We start from the raw sequence: 19,088 nt of genomic DNA, 5'->3' as shown, positions 1-19,088 counted from the left end.
AATATGCCTTTATTTACATCTAATTCTTTTTTAAAAATATACAACACTCTGCCTGAACATACACCTGCAGTCCAGAAGAGGGCATCAGATCACATTATAGATGGTTGTGAGCCACCATGTGGTTGCTGGGAATTGAACTCAGGACCTCTGGAAGAGCAGACAGTGCTCTTAACCGCTGAGCCATCTCTCCAGCCCCACACCTAATTCTTTTGCTTCTTGGAACACAAAATTTAACATATCGTTGAGCAAAAATTCAGTGATAGATATATACATATATACAAAATGTATGTTTATATATTTTGTGTGTGTGTGTGTGTGTATTTTTTTTCTTATTATTTACCCCAGCTGGCTTCACCCTTAAGATTTTCTTGCTGCTTCTTCCGAAGTGATATTATAGGCATGTGTCACCCCCTGAGGCTCTGAAGTCAGTATCTCTACAGTTCCTGTCCTAGAAACAGACTTATGACCAATGGATATGAGGCTACTAGGTAAAATCCTGCCATAAAACTGTTTCTTAGGTTAGTCTAGTTGATGATATAAAAGTCAAGATGAAGCCAGATGGTGGTGGCATGTACCTTTAATCCCAGCACTCGGGAGGCAGAGGCAGGTGGATCTCTATGAGTTCAAGGTCAGCCTGGTCTACAAAGTGAGTCCATGACAGTCAGGGTTCTGTTACACAAAGAAACCCTGTCTCAGAAAAACCAAAAACACAACAATAAAAAATAAAAGCCAAGATGATGCCGGGCACAGGGGTGCAGTCCTTTAATCCCAGCACTCAGGCAGAAACAGGCGGATCTCTGTGAGTTTGAAGCTAGCATGGTTCACAAAACACGTCCAGGACAGCCAGGCTACACAGAGATACCCTGTCTCAAAGGAAAAAAAAAAAAAAGGTCAAGATGATTAAAAGCAAAAATTAATTTTTATATGTAAATAAATAAGAGATATTTACCTAGAATAATACGACACCCAGAATTTAACACTGTTCACTTATTTGGTGCTGGGGACTGAAATGGAAAACGCATACACACACAGCATCAACACTCTTCCAACTAAGCTACATCTCCAGCCACCTCTCCTTCCCCAAAACATGTATTTTGTGTTTAATTATTTAATTAACTTTTTCAGGGGTCAGGGGGACAGTCTCATGTAGCCCAGGGTGGCACTGAACTCCTTATGTTGCCAAGATTGAACTTCGACTCCTGATTTCCCTGCCTTTATCGATGTTGGAATTAAAGGTTTGTGCCACTTCCTTAGAAAGGAGCTAAAAGTCTTATATTTTTTACTTATAAGGGAATATTTTAAATTTCCATCTGCTTATTTTTATGGGAAGGGTGACCACATGGCATGGAGTGCAGATGGAAGCCAGAACAAATAAAGAAAAAAAAAGAAATCTAAAAAAAAGAAAGAAATCTGAAAAGAAAGAAAATGGCCTCCATAGGCCTATTGGGAGTGACACTACTGGAAGGTGTGGCCTTGTTGAAGAAAGTGTGTCACTGAGGGTGGGCTCTGAGGTTTCAGGGTCACTCTCTCTTCCTGCTGCCTGCCAGTTCAAATGCAGAGCTCTCAATTCCCTCTCCAGCACCATGTCTGTCTGCCTGCCACCACACTTCCCACCATGACAAAAATGAACTAACTCTCTGAACTGTAGGACAGCTCCAATTAGATGTTTTCCTATTTAAGAGTTGCTGTGGGGAGCTGGAGAGATGGCTCAGGACTTAAGAGCACTGTCTGCTCTTCCAAAGGTCCTGAGTTCAATTCCCAGCAACCACATGGTGGTTCACATGCCCTCTTCTGGCATGCAGGTGCACTCATATACATAAATAATACATCTTTAAAAAAAAAAAAGCCAGGCGTGGTGGCGCACGCCTTTAATCCCAGCACTCGGGAGGCAGAGGCAGGCGGATCGCTGTGAGTTCGAAGCCAGCCTGGTCTACAAAGCGGGTCCAGGACAGCCAAGGCTACACAGAGAAACCCTATCTCAAAAAACCAAAAAATAATAATAATAAATAAATAAATAAATAAAATAAAATAAAATAAAAAAGAGTTGCTGTGGTCATGGTATCTCTTTGCAGCAACAGAAACTTTAACTAAGACAAACAAAGCCTTTTATCACATTAAGTATGTTCCCTTCCTTCTATTCATGGTTTACCAAGACTTGTTATAAAGATGTTACATTATACACAATACTTTCCTCTGACTATTAAGATTATCATATAGTTCTTGGTTCTATAATATTAAACCAATCTTGCACTCCTATGACAGAGGCCACTTGGTCATAATATATTATCCTTTTCCATATGGTCAAATTAAAAAAAAACGTTTTTGAATTAAGACTGGCAGGGAATTCACTACACAGATCATGACACAAACTGGTGGCATCATCCTGACTTGATTTTTTTAAAGTTTTGTTCTAAGTCTTTACATTTAAGGCTTATTATAACTGAGAGTTGATTAGAATGTTTGCCTATCATATACAAAGCAGTGGGTTCAACTCCTAGCAGCACATAAACCAAGCATGATGTAATTTCAGCATTTGGGAGGAAAAGGTAGCAAGTTCAGGACTTCAAGGCCATCCTTGACTACATAGAGAAGCTGAATCTAAGCTGGATTATATGAGGCTCTGTCTTCTATAAACACATAGTATTTTTATATCTATGTTCATAATAGATATTTAATTATAATTTTGTTGCAATGCCTTCTTTTGGCTTGGGTATAATGCTAGCCTTACAGAATGCTTTCAGAAGTGTTTCTTCCAACTTATATTTCTAGGAATAACTTATGTAGACTTTTTGGGGGTATTTTTATCCTCGCATCATTGGTAGAATCACCAGTAAAATTATCAGGCTCTGAAATTCTCCTGTGTTTATAAAGCTTTAATTTACAAATCTTTTTTCTTTGATACAAAACTGTAGAGACAGGTGTGATGGCACATACCTGTAATCTCAGCATTTTGGAGGTGGAAGAGAAAGAACCAGTTCAAAGCCATCCTGAGCTACACAAAACCCTGGAGAAATGGCTCATTGGCTAAGACCACTCTCTCCTCTTGAAGGTGGGGACCTTTGTTCAGTTTCATGTACTCACAGGGCAGCTCACAACTGCCTATAACTCCAATTGCAAAAGCATTTACACCCTCTTCTGGTCTCCAAAGGCACTGCACATATAAATGGTCTGGCTTTGAAGCCTCATACTCATAAAACAAAAACAACATTCTTCAAAAATGAAGCCCAGAGAGATGGCTCACCGTTTAAGAGCACTGCCTGCTCTTCCAGAGGACCTAAGTTCAATTCCTAGAAACCACATGGTGGCTCACAGTCATCTATAATGTGATCTGATGTCCTCTTCTGTCATGCAGGCATACATGCAGATAGAGTACTCATACATAAAATAAATAAATATTAAAAAAAAAAAAAAAGATGGAATCTCAGAGTCCTTTAAAAAGCCGGGTGCGTTGGCACATGCCTGTAATCCCAGAACTCAGGGAGGCAGAGGCAGGCAGATCTGTGAGTTTGAGGCCAGCCTGGTCTACAAAGCGAATTCCAGACAGCCAAGGCTACACAGAGAAACTGTGTCTCAAATACAGAACAAAACAAAAAACAAAGCAAACAAAAAAACCTAGGGACAACATCTGGCATGATGCCACTTCCCATGGCAATTTATGTCTTTTGAAGAGGGGTAGGCTGGGGAAATTGAAGATAGAGCATCACACTACAGCCCAGTCTGGCCAGAAGCTCACTACATATGTAACTCAGGCTAGCCCTGCACTTTCAGCAATCCTTCTTTAATAACCACATATTAGGTTATCAGTCATCTTTTCAAGATTTTTTGCTCATTAATTTTAAAAAATTGTATTTATGCTCAGACCAGGGAAACAGTGCGCTGCCCAGCTATCAGCAGCGAAGCTTCCTCCTGTGGTAGACGAGAACCAGCACAGAGATCTGCAGCCAGACACTATACGGAAGGTGAAAGACCTTGGATACTCAGCCATAAGTGAGATGCTTTTACCAAATTCCTCCCTCTCAGAGCTCAGGGAACCCCTAAGAGGAAGTGGAAAAAGTAATAAGAGCCAGAGGGGACAGATGACAACACTCTCTAAATTAACACAAACAAAGCTCACATGAACTCATGGAAACTGAGGCAGCATGCACAGGGCCTGCACAGGTCTGTGCCAGGTCCTCTGCCCATGTGGTAAGACTTACAGTTTAGCATTTGTATGGGATTCCTGAGTATGCAAACGAATGGGTCTCTGGCTGTTGTGCCTTCTCTTGGGCCCTTTTCTTTCTGTTTGTCTTGCCCAACTCCGATGTGATAGTTTTTAAAGTTTTCTCATAATTTTTCTTATATTTTACATTTTTCAAAGAATAAATATTACTTAAACATAAAAATTATATTTATTATTAAGGGTTTATGTGTGTGTATATGTTTTGTGTGTAAACACAGGTCAGAGAACAACTTTGTGGAATCAGTTCTCTCCTTGCACCTTTATGTAGGCTCTGAGAATCAAACTCAGATCATTAGACTTGCATTATATTGAACGGCAAGTGCCTTTCAGACTGAGCTGTCTTATGGGCCCCGTGACTTTCATTTTTAATTCAATTGCATTTTGGGCAGAGTGTACACCCTGAGGGGTTTTGGTTTTGTTATTTCAATGCTCTGTTTCATCAAAGTATTTAGGAAGGCTGGGGGAAACTGTATTGCAGCGTGCAGACACAAGGGCACATCCTTAGATCTTCAGCAGCTGGGCGGTGGGGGAGGAGCATAAGGTTAAGGCCGGCTGTGTAGGGATCTCTAAGCTGGTTGGGCTCCAGGAGACCGTTCTTCAACCCCACCTCCCAGGAAACAACCATGCTGCTGCCACCATCTCTCCAATACCCTCCCAGTAGTATCTACATCCACGATCTCTTGTCCTCAAGAGTCTAGCCAAGCACTGAGGGCAGATGCAGGTCAGTGTCTGTCTGAGGCCAGCCTGGTCCACTTAGTGAGTTCTAGGCCTGCCAGGGCTGAAGAGATCCTGTCACAAACAAAACACTCCAAATAGATCCAAAATGGTACACATTAGAAGAATCAAACACATGAAATGAGTTCAATAGTTTTTTGTTATGTTTTGAAATAGCTTTCTTAATATGCAACTTAGAAAATAATGAATACTTACTATTATTTGCAATAGTAAGTCCAATAAATGAACATATAGGACGAATGATTTCCGGTTTCATGCAATTCATTAGCCATTCATTAGCATATGGAAAGAGTGAACAACAAAGTATTTGATTCACATCTGAAAGGAAGAATGTCAACCATGTTTTAATCTGATTTGTCACCATTGTTTTTTATATTTGTATTTAAGTAGTTGAAATAATTACCATTTTGAGGATTGTTGACACATACACACAGAGTACTGCACACCGAAGACCACAACAGATAATTCTGGAAAACATTATTATCTGACAAATTCAACTCATAATTGGAAAGAACTGTCCTATTGAGTTAAAAATAAAATATTATAAATAATAAGTAATAAAATATATAAATAAAAATATAAATAAGTAATAAATTATTATAAATCACTAGTGTCCTAAACAATAAATAATAAAACATTTTATTTACTTACCTGAACAACTGTGACAGAACTTCAATACAACCTGTTTCTCTCACAAGAGTTTGTCCATTCCCTTAAAAAATAGCCACATATTACATAAATATGACCTTTATTTAAAAATAATGTTATAGAATTAAGACATTTAAATGGTATTTTAATTAGATTTTAAGCTACTTTAAAGTATTACAAAGTATACAGAATTACAGCGGGAAAAAAACCTATAATCAAGGGGCTGGAAAGATGGCTCACCAGTTAAAAGCACTTTCTATTCTTCCAGAGGACCTGGGAGCAATGCCAGTGCCCACATGGTAGCTTACAGCCATCTATAACTCCAGTTCCCTCTTATGGCCTCTGTAGGTACCAGGTATGTACATAGTGCACATACATACATGTAGGCAAAACATTCATACACATAAAATTTTAATTTCTTTTAAAAATTCTGTATCTAGTTTAATTGTGGAAAATATAGTATGCTTAGTAATTTACAGCATTCATTTTTCTCTAAAAATCACAAAATGTTTATTTTAAGTTATAGTTCTGTTACAATATGAAAATGATCTCCAAAGTAGAAAAAATACAAATATTTTTCAAATTTTCCAAGGTAGCAAAAAACAAACAAAAAGAACAACCTACAAGTAATTCAAGTACCTAACAACTTGGAGAATTCAATGGAGCAAGTTTCTAAAAAATAAATGAAGAGGCCGGGCGTGGTGGCGCACGCCTTTAATCCCAGCACTCGGGAGGCAGAGGCAGGCGGATCGCTGTGAGTTCGAGGCCAGCCTGATCTACAAAGCGAGTCTAGGACAGCCAAGGCTACACAGAGAAACCTTGTCTCAAAAAACCAAAAAAATAAAAAATAAAAAATAAAATAAAATAAAATAAATGAAGAGATTGGGGAGATGATTCAGTCAGTAAAGAGGCAGCAAAAGAATTTGAGTCTGATCTCCAGCACTCATGTGAAAAATAAAGAAAAAGCGGGGCACAGCAGCTTATGTCTGATCCCTAAGGCTTGCTGGGCAGTCAATCTAGTCAAACTGGAAAGCTCTAGATTCAGAAGTACCCGTCCCCAAAACAAAACAAACGAACAAAAACACACATGTGAAAACTGATTGAGGAAGGTAGGTACCTCCAGCTTCAACACCAAGTACACACATGCCTATATACATACATATACATGCAAAGACCTAATAAGTACACACGAACACTTTATATTATATTATCAACTTTTCAATAAACTTAAAATTATTCCAAAATAAAAACCATTGAGGACTAACAGTAAATCTTGTAACAAAATGACCAATTCAGTAAAAAGTTGACCAATCCATTGAATACTTCTTAAGTAGTACAAATCACTATTTGTTAAAATTAACAAATATCAAGTGATTAAGTGTACACTATTCCTTCCTTAGAAATAGTATCGTTCACATGTTAATAATATAAAAAGTTACTAATATATTTAGAAAGCAGAAGCAGGTGGATCTAAGTGAGTTCAAGGCCTGCCTAGTCTACATAGTGAAAGTGTCTCAAAAATGGGGGCAGGGGAAGCACACTAATATAAAAACAACTAGAATAAAAGTATTAATGACTATTTCAAAAACATATTAAAATGTTTTTAGCATTCATAAGAGACTGTACTTACTATTATTTGAAACCAGAACCAATAGAACATAGATAGACATTCTTTTCAATTTTGTGTTTGAATCATCATTAGATAAGAGCAAGATTAAATCTTGAAATAATTCTGAAGTACACAAAGTCTGCTGACAGTAAACTGAAACATAAAATGCAATTTTCATTTTAATATTTAGTACAAATCATTTTAAAAATATATTGAACAAAACACAAAGTTGCCAAACTGAGGATGCTTCTTAACTAGATATCACTTAACTGACATACATTAGAGACAATAAAATCTATGAAAAATTGATATGTACTTAACAGACCAAATCAGCAATATTAAAAAACTACTTTAAAGTACATTTATTTATTTAATTGTGTGTCTGTGTCCACCCACATGTGCAGACATGCCAGAGTACTCTTATGGATGGGAGGGCAACTTAAGGGAGCTGGTTCTCCCTTTCCATTGCATGAGTTCCAGACATCAAACTCAGGTTTGCAGGCTTGTTGGCAAGCATCTTTACCTTCTGAGACAGCCAGCCAGTGCCAAACCAGCAACATCTTAATCAAAATGACTTGGCCTAAGCTCCAAAGCAAACATTAAAATACTCTAGAATTGCCAATAAAGTCCTAACCAACTAAAAAAAAGAAAGTCGGACCAAACAGAAGTGAAAAGTGAGGCCAAGTGAAATTAGTAAACAAACAAAGCAAGAAAAAAAAAATCAGGTATCTGCTTTGGAAAGCAGACAAGCAATATTTATGATATTTCTTAAGACTTTGGAGGTGCAAAAGTCTTTTCAAAGCTCAATAAAAAACCTAGGAATGATGCATTATGAAAATTTAGGAAGCAAAACAAGAGGACTATGCATTCAAGGCCAGACTGTGCTATATAGTAACCCTGACTCAAAAACAACCCCCCAAAACCCCAGAAAACCACTACCAACAAAACCCAAAAACCTCCACAGGAAACAAAAATAAGTCTGAAAAATGAGAGTCAAGCCAGGTGTGGTGACATTCATCTTTAAATTAAGAGAAAAAAACTAAAGACTTATGTAAAATAATTTTAAGCACATAAAAATATTTTTTACCATTTTCTTCTGCAATAGATCCTAATGTGTATAAGGCTGCTTCTTTTACCATGCTATGCTCACTTGACTTTGCAAGATTTTTTACAAACATCAAACCACCAATTTCCCGGAAATAAATACTTGCTTCACCTGTAAGATTTGCAAATAAAACAAGAAATTATATTTACTTTGTTTATTCTGTTATGAATAAAAGAATCAAGTGAATAATATAACACATAGACTGAGTAGATGAGAAACAACCATGCATATTGACATATTAATTAAAACTGGAATCTGAGTGGAGGGTTGGGGGTGGCACATGCATGGAATCCAGTGCTAGTGAGGCTGTCAGGGGGATCAAGAGTTTGAGACCAGCCTGGGCTACTTGACAAAATAAGATGAAGAAAAGAGAGAGGGAGAGGCAAGAACAGACAGAGAGAAAATGGAGAGAAGGAGGGAGGGAAAGAGGAGGAGGAAGAGAAAGGAAAAGAAAAAAATTAGCATCATGAATAAAGCTAATTATCATTATGTCTTACTGTCTTGTTGACAAACTGAATGAATAGTGATCAGAACTTCTCTTTGTGACAAAGGGTCACCCATATGATACTTCAGACATTCCAATAATAACTTCAGGTCAGTCTTCATTTCTACTGGAGAAAGATTTATTATTTTAAACACAAAGTTTTCTTTCAAAGACCAATTGTTCAAATTCTAGTCCATAATTACACACCTTTGAAATGCTGCTTTTTAAAATAATAAGCAATATATCTTAAATAAACTGGATGAAAATACAATTTAGAAGTTATAGGATGCTAATGAAGCAGTATGTATGAGGGAATTTATAGTAGTAAATACCTATGTTAGAAAAGAAAATGGCTTTCAAATCAATGACCTTAGCTTCCATCTTAAGAAACTAGAAAACGAGCAAACTTAGCCCAAAGTAAGCAAGGAAGAAAAAAAAAAAAACAAAACCATGAAGACAAAACCTGAAGTCAGTGGAACATAAAAATGGAAGAGAGCAAGACCAGAGAGACGCTCAATGGTGAAGAGCACCGGCTGCCCACCAGAGGATCTGGGTTCAATTCCTAGCACCCATACAATAGTTAAGAACTGTCTGTACCTCTAGTCCATGGTTCTTGACTGCACTCAGGCATCAGGCATGCACAGATATACATGCAAGCAAAACACCTATACACATAAAAATAAATCTAAAAATTAAAAAACAGCCAGGTACAGTGACTGCACAGCTGTAATCCCAGCACAGTGGAGGCAGAGGTAGGCGGATTGCTGTGAGTTCAAGACCAGCCTGGTCTACTAAGTGAGTCCAGGACAGCCAAGGCTACAAAGAGAAACCCTGTCTTGAAAACACAAAACCAGAAAAATTAAAAAGAGAAAGTTCTTTAAAAAGATTGATAAAACTGATAATTCTCTAGCCAGACTGATTTGGATAAATGGGTACAAACACAAATTACCAATATCAGACGAGAGCAGAGCCAGGCATGATGACTCACACCTATAATGCCTGCATTTAGCAGGCTGATCCAGATTAAAGGGCTACATGGTAAGTTGCAGGCCAGCCTAAGCTATATAGAGACATTATAGATAAATAACCACTACAGATTCTGAAGACAGCATTATGCACAGTTTCATATAAGAGTTAATGACTTAGATGAAAATTCTTTCAAGATGTAAATCATCTAAACTCACCCAAGAACAAATTATCTACATAATACCGAATTTATGAAATAAGCTGAAATCATAGTTACAAAGCTTCCCATAATGAAAACTCCAGCTTCAGGTGATTTCATTTGACAACTCCACCAAACATTTAAAGAATAAATAGTTCTGAAAGGTTATTTCTCCATTAAAAAACAAAAAAACAAACAATAATAAAAAAATAACCACCTCTCACTACACTCTAGTCTGATCTCGAGCTTAAGGCCTTCCGACCTAGCCCTCTTCACTAAGTGGGCACGCCACTATGCCTAGCCTCCCAACTTACTTTCAGGTTGGCATTACCCTTGTATCAAAACCAAAGCCATTAGAAAGAACAGAAAGCTACAGACTAACACCCTTCATGTACATACATATAAACATCTAGTCAAGTATTTTAGTAAGTTGAATCCAACAATATATTAACAATACATCATGACCAAGTTGGTTTATCCAAGGAATACAGGGACAGGGCAGATTTCATATTTGAAAGAAAATCAGTCAATATAACATATTAAACTAAAATCAAATCCTCTTTTACTATATAAATTAAATAATATATAGTTGTTGCTGCTGTTGTTGTTTTATTTTTCTGAGACAGGGTTTTCCCATGTACCCTTGGATGTTCTGGACTCACTTTGTGACCAGGATGGCCTCAAACTCAGAGATCAACCTGCCTCTACCTCCCTAAATGTTGAGATTACAGGGGTGTATCATGTGCCTAGCTATAACATTAAAAAAAAATATTTTTTGAGACAGAGTTTCTCTGTGTAGACCAGGCTGGCCTGGAACTCAGAGACTCCACCCACTTTTGTCTCCTGAGTGCTAGATTAAAGGCATGTGCCATATTATCTGGCTTGTTTTTTAAGGTGTTTATTTCTTTTATTTTTGTTTTAGAAGTACTTTGTTGCATTTATTTATTTGGAGGCACATGAGGAGGTGAGAGAATAATATGTAGAAATCACTTTTCTTCTACCATGTGGTCCTGGAGGTCAAATTCAGGTTGTCAGATTTGGCAGCAGTATCTTTGCCAGCTGAGCCAGCTCACCGTCTTTGCCATCAGTCTTGGATTAACATTTACAAGGGGGTAAACTTAAAAATAAAGACTATATCTTTATCACAGATATAGTGATAAAGACTGTATCACAAGACTATACATCTTAGGTTTAAAGATAGATAAGGTAAAATATTTAGATTAAGTCTTCAAAAACCTCAGAGACCTACAGAATATGGCATTTAAAGAAATTTTATTAGTTTGAAGGTTCTTTGAAAATGAGACAGGTTGACTCCTGGCAACACCCAGCCGGCCTCAAAGAAAGTAATGAGCATAGAGGAACCTACATATGGCGATGGCTTCAGATGTGGCAAACTTGCCCCGGGGCAAAAAATGTTCTTATTGTCTGCCACAGACAGAATTCTGCCTGAAATGGGCAAACTTAGATGCAGGTGGAGTTGACGGCCTAACTCTGCCTAGACAGGGTAAGCAAGTCCTCAATAGTCTCTGCTTCACAAACATGTCAGATAAAGTGGGCCAGAAGGCTGAAGATGATGCTCCAACATGTTAAAGAGTTTCGAGTGACTATTCAGGTAGCAAAGTGTCTCTGTCATTTTTTTTTTTTTCATTTTGGAAGCTGCTAACCTGCACTTCCTACTTACTCAGCTAATTAATTTTATTCCTTCTCAAGTCTCTGATGGGCTTGAAGTTAGCAAAACATAATAACATAACGATTGTTTGGTGGTTCTTGTGTATATATATTGTATATTGGTGTAATGATATAAATGTATAGGTAAAAGGGTTTTTTTAAAAAAATTAGACTAAAAGGAGGAATTGTGGAAGAATGCTGAATGAATGTATCAACCGTCAATAAAGCACTGTTTAGCCAATCAGCTGGGCAGAAGGACAGGAAGTGGAAGGCGGGACTTCCTGGAGGAGAGGAGAAAAGTTGGATGGAGGAAGGTTTTGAAAGGTTGGAGGAAGGTGGGAACTTGATGTGGACCGGGTCAGGGTTAGGGTTAGGGATCATAGTGGCAAGTGCTTTGAATATATGTGTGTTATAAGGTTTAAAGTAGTTTGTTTAGTTTACGAGTAGATTAGAATCAGTTCAGACTCTGCCCGGCAAAGTGCTGGCAGCTTTAAAGTACGTTTCAGTCTCCCTGTGTCAGTTATTTGCTTTGTAGGCCAAATGGATACAAAATACTGTAACAGCACATGTTACAAAAATCTGAAATACATTGATCTTTAGTCTTCTGTTTATAAAAAATCAGCTAGCAATTTGTTTCAGTGACCAGTTTGTGATGTAATTTGTTGGGAACAATACATAGTACAAAGGTTATTACTGAGTTGACTTTGGGCAACAGCCAACATTTATTCATGATTATTGTATATGCTGACATTGTATGGATATCAATATCATATCAATAATATGACAAAGAAAATTGCAAACAAGGCATGGTGCTTTTCAGTTCTGGCACAATGCAGGATGGACTCCTCCATTCCCTTTAGCATTTCCTTCTCAGACTCTAACACTTATCACACTCTTTTCCTTCTCAGCCAAAGCACCTTCTTATATATACAATTATCACATTTCATATTCATTTACCTTTTTTGGGGGATGAATAAACTAATTCCTTCAAATCCTGAAGATAAAAGCAAATAAAAACTAAAGTGCACACGATACCAAAAGCCAAGCAATAAAAGAAAACATGACTGAATAGACTTAAAATTTTAAATTTTTGTTTGTTTGTTTGAGATAGGGCCTCACTAGGTAGCTCTAACTGTCCTGGATCTCACTATGTAGACCAGGCTGGACTCAAACTTGCAGAGATCTGCCTACCTGTTTCCCAAGTGTTGGGATTAAAGGTATGCACCATAATGCCTGGCTTAAAATGTAAAACTTTTAAATTTCAAGATACTAAGCAGAAGCTGGGGGTGGTGCAAGCCTGAAATCCCAGCACTCTGGGAGGCAGAGGCAAGCAGAGCGCTGTGAGTTCGAGGCCAGACGGGTCTACAAAGTGAGTCCAGGACAGCCAGGGTGACAGAGAAACCCTGGGGGAGGGGGCAGATACTATGCAAAATGCAAAAGCAGCTTAACCTAGGAGGAAATACTTAAAATTTTTTATTGATCCTCTATAAATTTTACATCATGCACCCCAAGAAGGAAATATTTTCAAACCAGATATTCAGTTTTGTGTTCATCCCCTTGGCGGCTCACAGCTGTCTGTAACTATAGGTTCAGGGAATCTGATGCAGCCTTCCAATCCGTTCAGGCACTAGGTATGCAAGTGGTTCAAATACACATGCAAGCAAAATACCCACTGTATTCATAACAATTTTAAAAATTAGTATATAGGGGTTGTGGGGGTCAGAGGACAACCTGTGGGAGTTGGATCTTTCCTTCTCCTATACGGATCCTGGAGAACAAACTCCTGTCTGGTTTAATGATCTTTATCCACTGAGCCACCCCACCAACCTCCACATGTCTTTAATCCGCTTTTTACTTAAGACATGGTCTCAATATGGCCCAGGCTGGTCCCAAACTTGCTGTGTAGCTGAGTATGACTTTGAACTCTTGCTCCTTCTGCCTCCACCTCGTCATTCCTAGTTTCCCTCAAACCTGTACTTGGGCATGGCTCTCCCTGTAGCAGCAGGGTCTCCAGCACACCTCCAGGCATGCTCACTGTCTTTGCATCCCTATATAGCACTCCAGTTTGTTCTTCTTAGCCCTCTTTAAAGCTTCTTGAAGCCTGGTGTGGTTGCGCATGCCTTTAATCTCAGCACTTGAAAGGCAAGCAGACCTCTGAGTTCAAGGCCATCGTGGTCTACACAGCTGAGTTCCATGACAGCCAGGGCTACACAGAGGAACTCAGTCTTGAAAACAAAACAAAAACAAAAAACTGAGGACAAAAAATTAAAAAAAAACAAAACAAAATTCTTGCACTCTGATGAGGCCTCTTACCCCTTTGTAATCAGTCAGATAGACAGAGAATAGATTTACTATGTGAGAGGTAATGTGCGATCTGAGCGTCAATATTACCAGTTAAAACTGCAATAAAAGAACCTGGTTTTTCCTGGGCAGGCTATTAACTAAAGTGGTAAATCAATGCAATGAAGCCATTGTACCCTGTGAACTTACTGTTATTAATAAATTCTGGAGATTTAGAAATAGTTGAGTTGGTAAAGTGCTTGCCTAGTGCAAACAAAGCTCCGTTTTTAACCTCCAGCAGCACCAGGACTCACTGTAAATGCCTAGGATCCCAGCACTGGGGACTTGGGAACAGGAAAATCAGGGTTAAGGTCATTCTGTGCCATAGTGAGCTTGAGGCCAGCCTAGACTACATGAAAGCCTGACTCAAAATAAAAAACCAAATTTGACATTATAGACAGACACATATTCATCTATACTTCTGACAGCACCCTCACGAAAATGAGCCACCATGTCTGGGGACTATTATTTTTCTATATTCTGCCAACAAATCTACAATCATATGGCTTTTTACAAAATTATATTATTTTAAATAGAGTCTCACTATGTAGTCCTGGATGGCCTAGAAATATTGTAAACTAGTCTGGCATTGTACTCAGAGATCTTCCTGTCTCTACCTCCTGAGTGCTCAGATTAAAGGTGTGAGCCACCATGCCTGGCTCATATGGCACTCGAAGTATCAGCACACCTTTGCCATGTCTGCTTCCTGATGTTAGTAACTGTATGATGGCCACAAAGCAGGTGTTCAGGATCTATGCTGTGGTCTATTATTTTCTGTCAAGTTGATACATACCATCTTGTAAGGAAGCTCATTATAGGATGGTGGTGCGTATCTTTAATCCCAGCACTAGGGAGGGAAAGGCAGGAGGACTTCTGTGAGTTCAAAGCCAGCCTAGTCTACATAGTGAGTTCAAGGTCAGGCAAAATTATACAGAGAGACCCTATCTCCAAAAAACAAAAACAAAACAGAACAAAAAACCCTCTGGACAAAGCTCCTTAAAAGTTACGAAGTAAACAACTTAGAAGCTTTGGGAAGTCCCTGAAATTAACCTGATGTGCTGGGCCCTGCCCTCCCCATATATAAAGGGTAAGGACTGCTGAGAAACACTCTCAGACCAAAAGAATTGCTTGGAAGAGGCTTAGCCCAATTAAACTGCCTGGAAGGGACAGAGACCAACTGAGCTACTTTCTCAATCTATTAAGCTGTCTACACGTTGGATGGGTGTTCTCCTTTCCCAGCTTTCATGAGCTGTCACACGTGCTGCTGTTAGGCTTTTGATGATACAGCTGCCTTTCAGTCGTTTCTGCTTCTGTAAGTAACTCTTCACTCAGATGCCTTGTAAGTAACCCCAGTAAACTCTCTGGCTTGCCAGGCTGGATTTGGTGGTATCCTTACTTTGGTCTATTGGCAAGTTGCTATCTGGGGTAAGATGTCTGCTCATGTCCCGTCAGAAATATTGTCATATAACATATGCAAATTGATGAATGATTTTTTTCATTTTCTAGATGCTGATGTGTATATGTATGTGTGTGTGTGTATATATGTATATATACACACACACATACAAATATACCCAGAATTATACACCCATAATATACATAAAACTAATGCAACTGCATGATTCATGAATTTCTCACCTTGTATTTTCTTTGTATTCTCAGTCTCCATGTTTGTCTTTTTTTCTTATATTTCATCTATAAAAGAGGGCATTTTTAGTTAGATCAGCTTCTAAGAAATAGTCTGGGAAGTATGCTTGTTTCAGAAGCACATATACTAAAACTGGAATGGTACAGAGAAAACTAGCACAGCTCCTTCACAAGGATGAGACAAATTAATGAAGCAGTCCGTGTTGGTGGCGCACGCCTTTAATCCCAGCACTCGGGAGGCTGAGGCAGGTGGATTGCTGTGAGTTCAAGGCCAGCCTAGTCTACAAAGTGAGTCTAGGACAGTCAAGGCTGTACAAAAAAAAAAAAAAAAAGAAAAAAGAAAAAGAAAAATTTAAAGAACAAGCTGGACACAGTGGCGCCTGTAATCCCTGCACTCAGGAGGCAGAGACAAGAGGATCTTTGTGAGTTTGAGGCCTGCCTGGTCTACATAGTGAGTCCAAGAAAGTTATGGCTACAAGAGAAACCCTGTCTCGAAAAAAAAAAAACAAAAACAAAACAAAAAAACCAAAAATTAAAGAACGAAATACTGTGGGCACGATGGCACATGTCTGTAATCTTCAGCAGGGAAAGGAGCAGCAGAAGGACCTTGAGTTTGAAGCCCCGGGCCAGCCAGGAACTTTGGGAAAAAAGAGAGCAGGGTGATGGGGAGATGGAGAGAGAAGAGAAAAGAAAATACTACCTCTAAACAAACAATCCTCACAAACACAGGAAGATTCCCTAGGACTCACACAGTAGGCAAAATAATTACATTATTTATACAGTTGTAATTTTTTTTTCAAGGTAGGGTTGCTCTGTGTAATAGCCCTGGGTGTCCTGGACTCATTTGTAGACCAGGCAGGCCTCAAACTGGGGTTAAAAGTACGTGCCACTGCACCCGGCTCAGTTGTAATTTTCAAAAGGTTCAACAATTATAAAATTATACTTAAAATTAAAAATAGCTCATTTCGCCAGGCATCGTGGTACAAGGCATTAATCCCAGCACTCAGGAAGCAGAGGCAGCAGATCACTGTTGAGTTCGAGGCCAGTGTGGTTGACAAAGTGAGGCCAGGACAGCCAGGACTACACAGAGTAAACTTATTTCCCAAGTCAAAAGTATGTATCAAATAAAGCAATTATGAAATGTTTTCGGTAATCTTGTGGACACAAATTATCACCAATGAGATTGAAAAAAAATTTTTACTGTGTTTTCATAGGGAAAAAGTCAGTCCTTATTCAATTTACTCTCCAAAACAACAAGGTCAAGTGAAAACTTTACGAGAAAAACTAGAAGAGAAAATAAATAAGAAAACTAGTTGATTATTGTTCACAGCTCCTCTCTGGTCCTAGGGATGGAACTTAAGGTAGAACCCATCATTATGCGATATGCCTACCCCCTGAAATTTGCTACTCTAAAAATGTTCATATCAAAAGCTTTGTGGAAAAAAAAAATCTATGTATCCCTCATGACAGAAAAAATATCTTCCTGGGTGGGTCTGGCAGAGCTGAAAATCCTAGCATTAACTGCCACCTTTAAGCTGTCCGTTTTGGAATCCTATATTGTGGAAAGCAGCCTCTACTGGGAGCAAAAGGGCAAATATGTAACTTGCACTATCCGCTTTCTGCTATAATACTTTATAAAGAGGCGGTGAAATAAGTCACTCAGGTCCCAGGAGATACTGAGGGTAACAGGAAACAGTTGCTCTGCAGGGTGGATAAGACGCGGGGGCCCAACCCTCCACCGATAAGCCCGGGTTCACAGAGTTAGGTAAAGGCGCCCTCGCTCTGGCTCAAGGCCTGGCTCACCTAAAAAGTCCCCAGGCTGCTTGTCTCCTCCACAGCTCTCCGCGGGCCACCATGCACTGCCCCCGGGCCAGGCTTCTCGAGAGCAATCCCCCGGTGGCTTCCCAAGGCTCGCGGGGCAGTTGATGTTGGGCACGTGGTCCGGTCCTCGTTCGTTCTCACAAACGAAATCCCCTGCGAACCCGCCGCTTTCCCAACACCACAATCCCCTGGAGCAGCGTGGCTCAACACAGCCCCCCCACGAATCAGGGTATGACCACCCTTCCCCCCACAGGTTGTGGCAACTGCGGCCGGTCCTTGCCCTCAGCTCAATCCATGCCCTCAGGTGAGCCAGCTTAGCGGGGCCACGCCAACACCAGAGCTCTGAGGCAGCAGCCCGCCTGCCCAGGAGGACAGCAGGCAAGGTTGAGCCGAGCTGCAGCAAGACCCGAAACCCGGGAAGCGGAGGCCGTAGCCTTTACTCTGGAGCCGAGAAGCTGGCTCTTCCGCGTGGCAGCCTGGACCACGACGAAGACGACGCCTGACTGGGTTTCCCACATCCGCTGGGCGGGACTTCCGGCCGGACACCTGCAGTCACACCCAGCCTAAGCTCATGGCAGCAGAAGGGGGCCAGTGCTTGGTGGTGGGTTTTGGAGGGAGAAAGTTACAATTTGAGGGTAATATAACCTTAGTATTTAGGATTTGCTTCTGGGAAGGGGCCTTGCTACCTCCTGACCTTGCCCGATGCCATGCTTTCTTCCGTTGCTTTGGGCATTTTATTGACTGATACTGTCGTTACACAAATGCAGTGTCACTGGGCGAATTCCAAAACCATAATTTTTGGTTCTGGCCAAGGCAACTTCTCCCTGTGTAGACCTAAGAACCACAGCTCTGAGGATTAAATGTGGTCAAGGTGTTGTAATGGTCATGTCGTGCTTCTAACAGAATCCATCCACTGGGAGTGTTAGGAGATGGAAGTACTGTCAGGGCAGTCCCTGCTGTGGGAAGTCACTTAATAAAGCAAACAGCCAAGCAAGAACGACACAGTGGTATCCAAGAAATAAAATCCCTACGAGCCTCCAACCAACCCCTCCCACCCACCTTGTCAAATACAGTTTCTCTCAAAGGAGACTGACTGCCTTTGGTAACTATTCTACAGCAGGCCTTCAGACACTGAGAGTCACATTAACATGTTCTGTCAGCCATACAGAAATCAGAAGCTGGGTCCTACTCCCATTTCTAGATTTCTAGTTTGCTACTATTGCTCATCTTGAGGAATTTTCTTTCCCATCTATCATACTGGTAAGTGCTATTATTCCAATGTGATTATTTGTTAAAATGAAATTTATGGATGGGACAATCCCATAAAATTTCAAAAGTAGGTATAGTAGTAAAACCTTTAGTTATATATAAAATGAATGACACTACAAGGAAATGGTTTTGTTTTATGATAGAACTACACACCCTGAAGTGCTTTTTAAAATTCTATTTTAACAAATAAGGAACTAAAAATGTCAACAGCTAAAATCTATGTCTTATACTCATTAAGATCATTTATTTTACTCTTTCTAGGGAAACAGACATATCTATGATATGTAACTGCAAAATAGCAAACCAGTATTATCAATTAAATTACATAGAGCTAGCTTTTATTCTTCAGGAAAATGACTGCTTTCTCCCCACCATCCC

The 19,088-nt window shown here is 39.5% G+C and overlaps 1 protein-coding gene across 4 annotated transcripts in view; it reads right to left on the bottom strand.

Moving 5' to 3' along the window:
- Positions 1 to 17,589, bottom strand: part of TERB1 (telomere repeat binding bouquet formation protein 1) — a 47,355-nt gene extending 29,766 nt beyond the window's left edge. Inside the window, exons 1-9 of one of the 4 annotated variants that reach the window (XM_084756776.1) lie at positions 17,424 to 17,589; positions 15,612 to 15,668; positions 14,767 to 14,820; positions 8,814 to 8,927; positions 8,299 to 8,427; positions 7,233 to 7,364; positions 5,606 to 5,666; positions 5,358 to 5,473; positions 5,150 to 5,272 (exon numbers count right to left, since the gene is read on the bottom strand). In XM_084756776.1, the coding sequence (XP_084612902.1) occupies positions 5,150 to 5,272; positions 5,358 to 5,473; positions 5,606 to 5,666; positions 7,233 to 7,364; positions 8,299 to 8,427; positions 8,814 to 8,922 (670 nt within the window). In that variant the 5' untranslated portion in view covers positions 8,923 to 8,927; positions 14,767 to 14,820; positions 15,612 to 15,668; positions 17,424 to 17,589. Of the gene's footprint in view, positions 1 to 5,149; positions 5,273 to 5,357; positions 5,474 to 5,605; positions 5,667 to 7,232; positions 7,365 to 8,298; positions 8,428 to 8,813; positions 8,928 to 13,604; positions 13,859 to 14,766; positions 14,821 to 15,611; positions 15,669 to 17,423 lie in introns of those variants that run through there. The other 3 variants (XM_084756774.1, XM_084756775.1, XM_084756773.1) reach the window with 3 other exon arrangements.
- Positions 17,590 to 19,088: the final 1,499 nt, after the last annotated feature.

This window comes from Acomys minous (assembly GCF_964271855.1).
Source record: "Acomys minous genome assembly, chromosome: 14".
NCBI lineage: Eukaryota > Metazoa > Chordata > Mammalia > Rodentia > Muridae > Acomys > Acomys minous.
The sequence above is the reverse complement of the archived record's forward strand: the minus strand, read 5'-3'. Positions and strand labels throughout refer to the sequence as shown.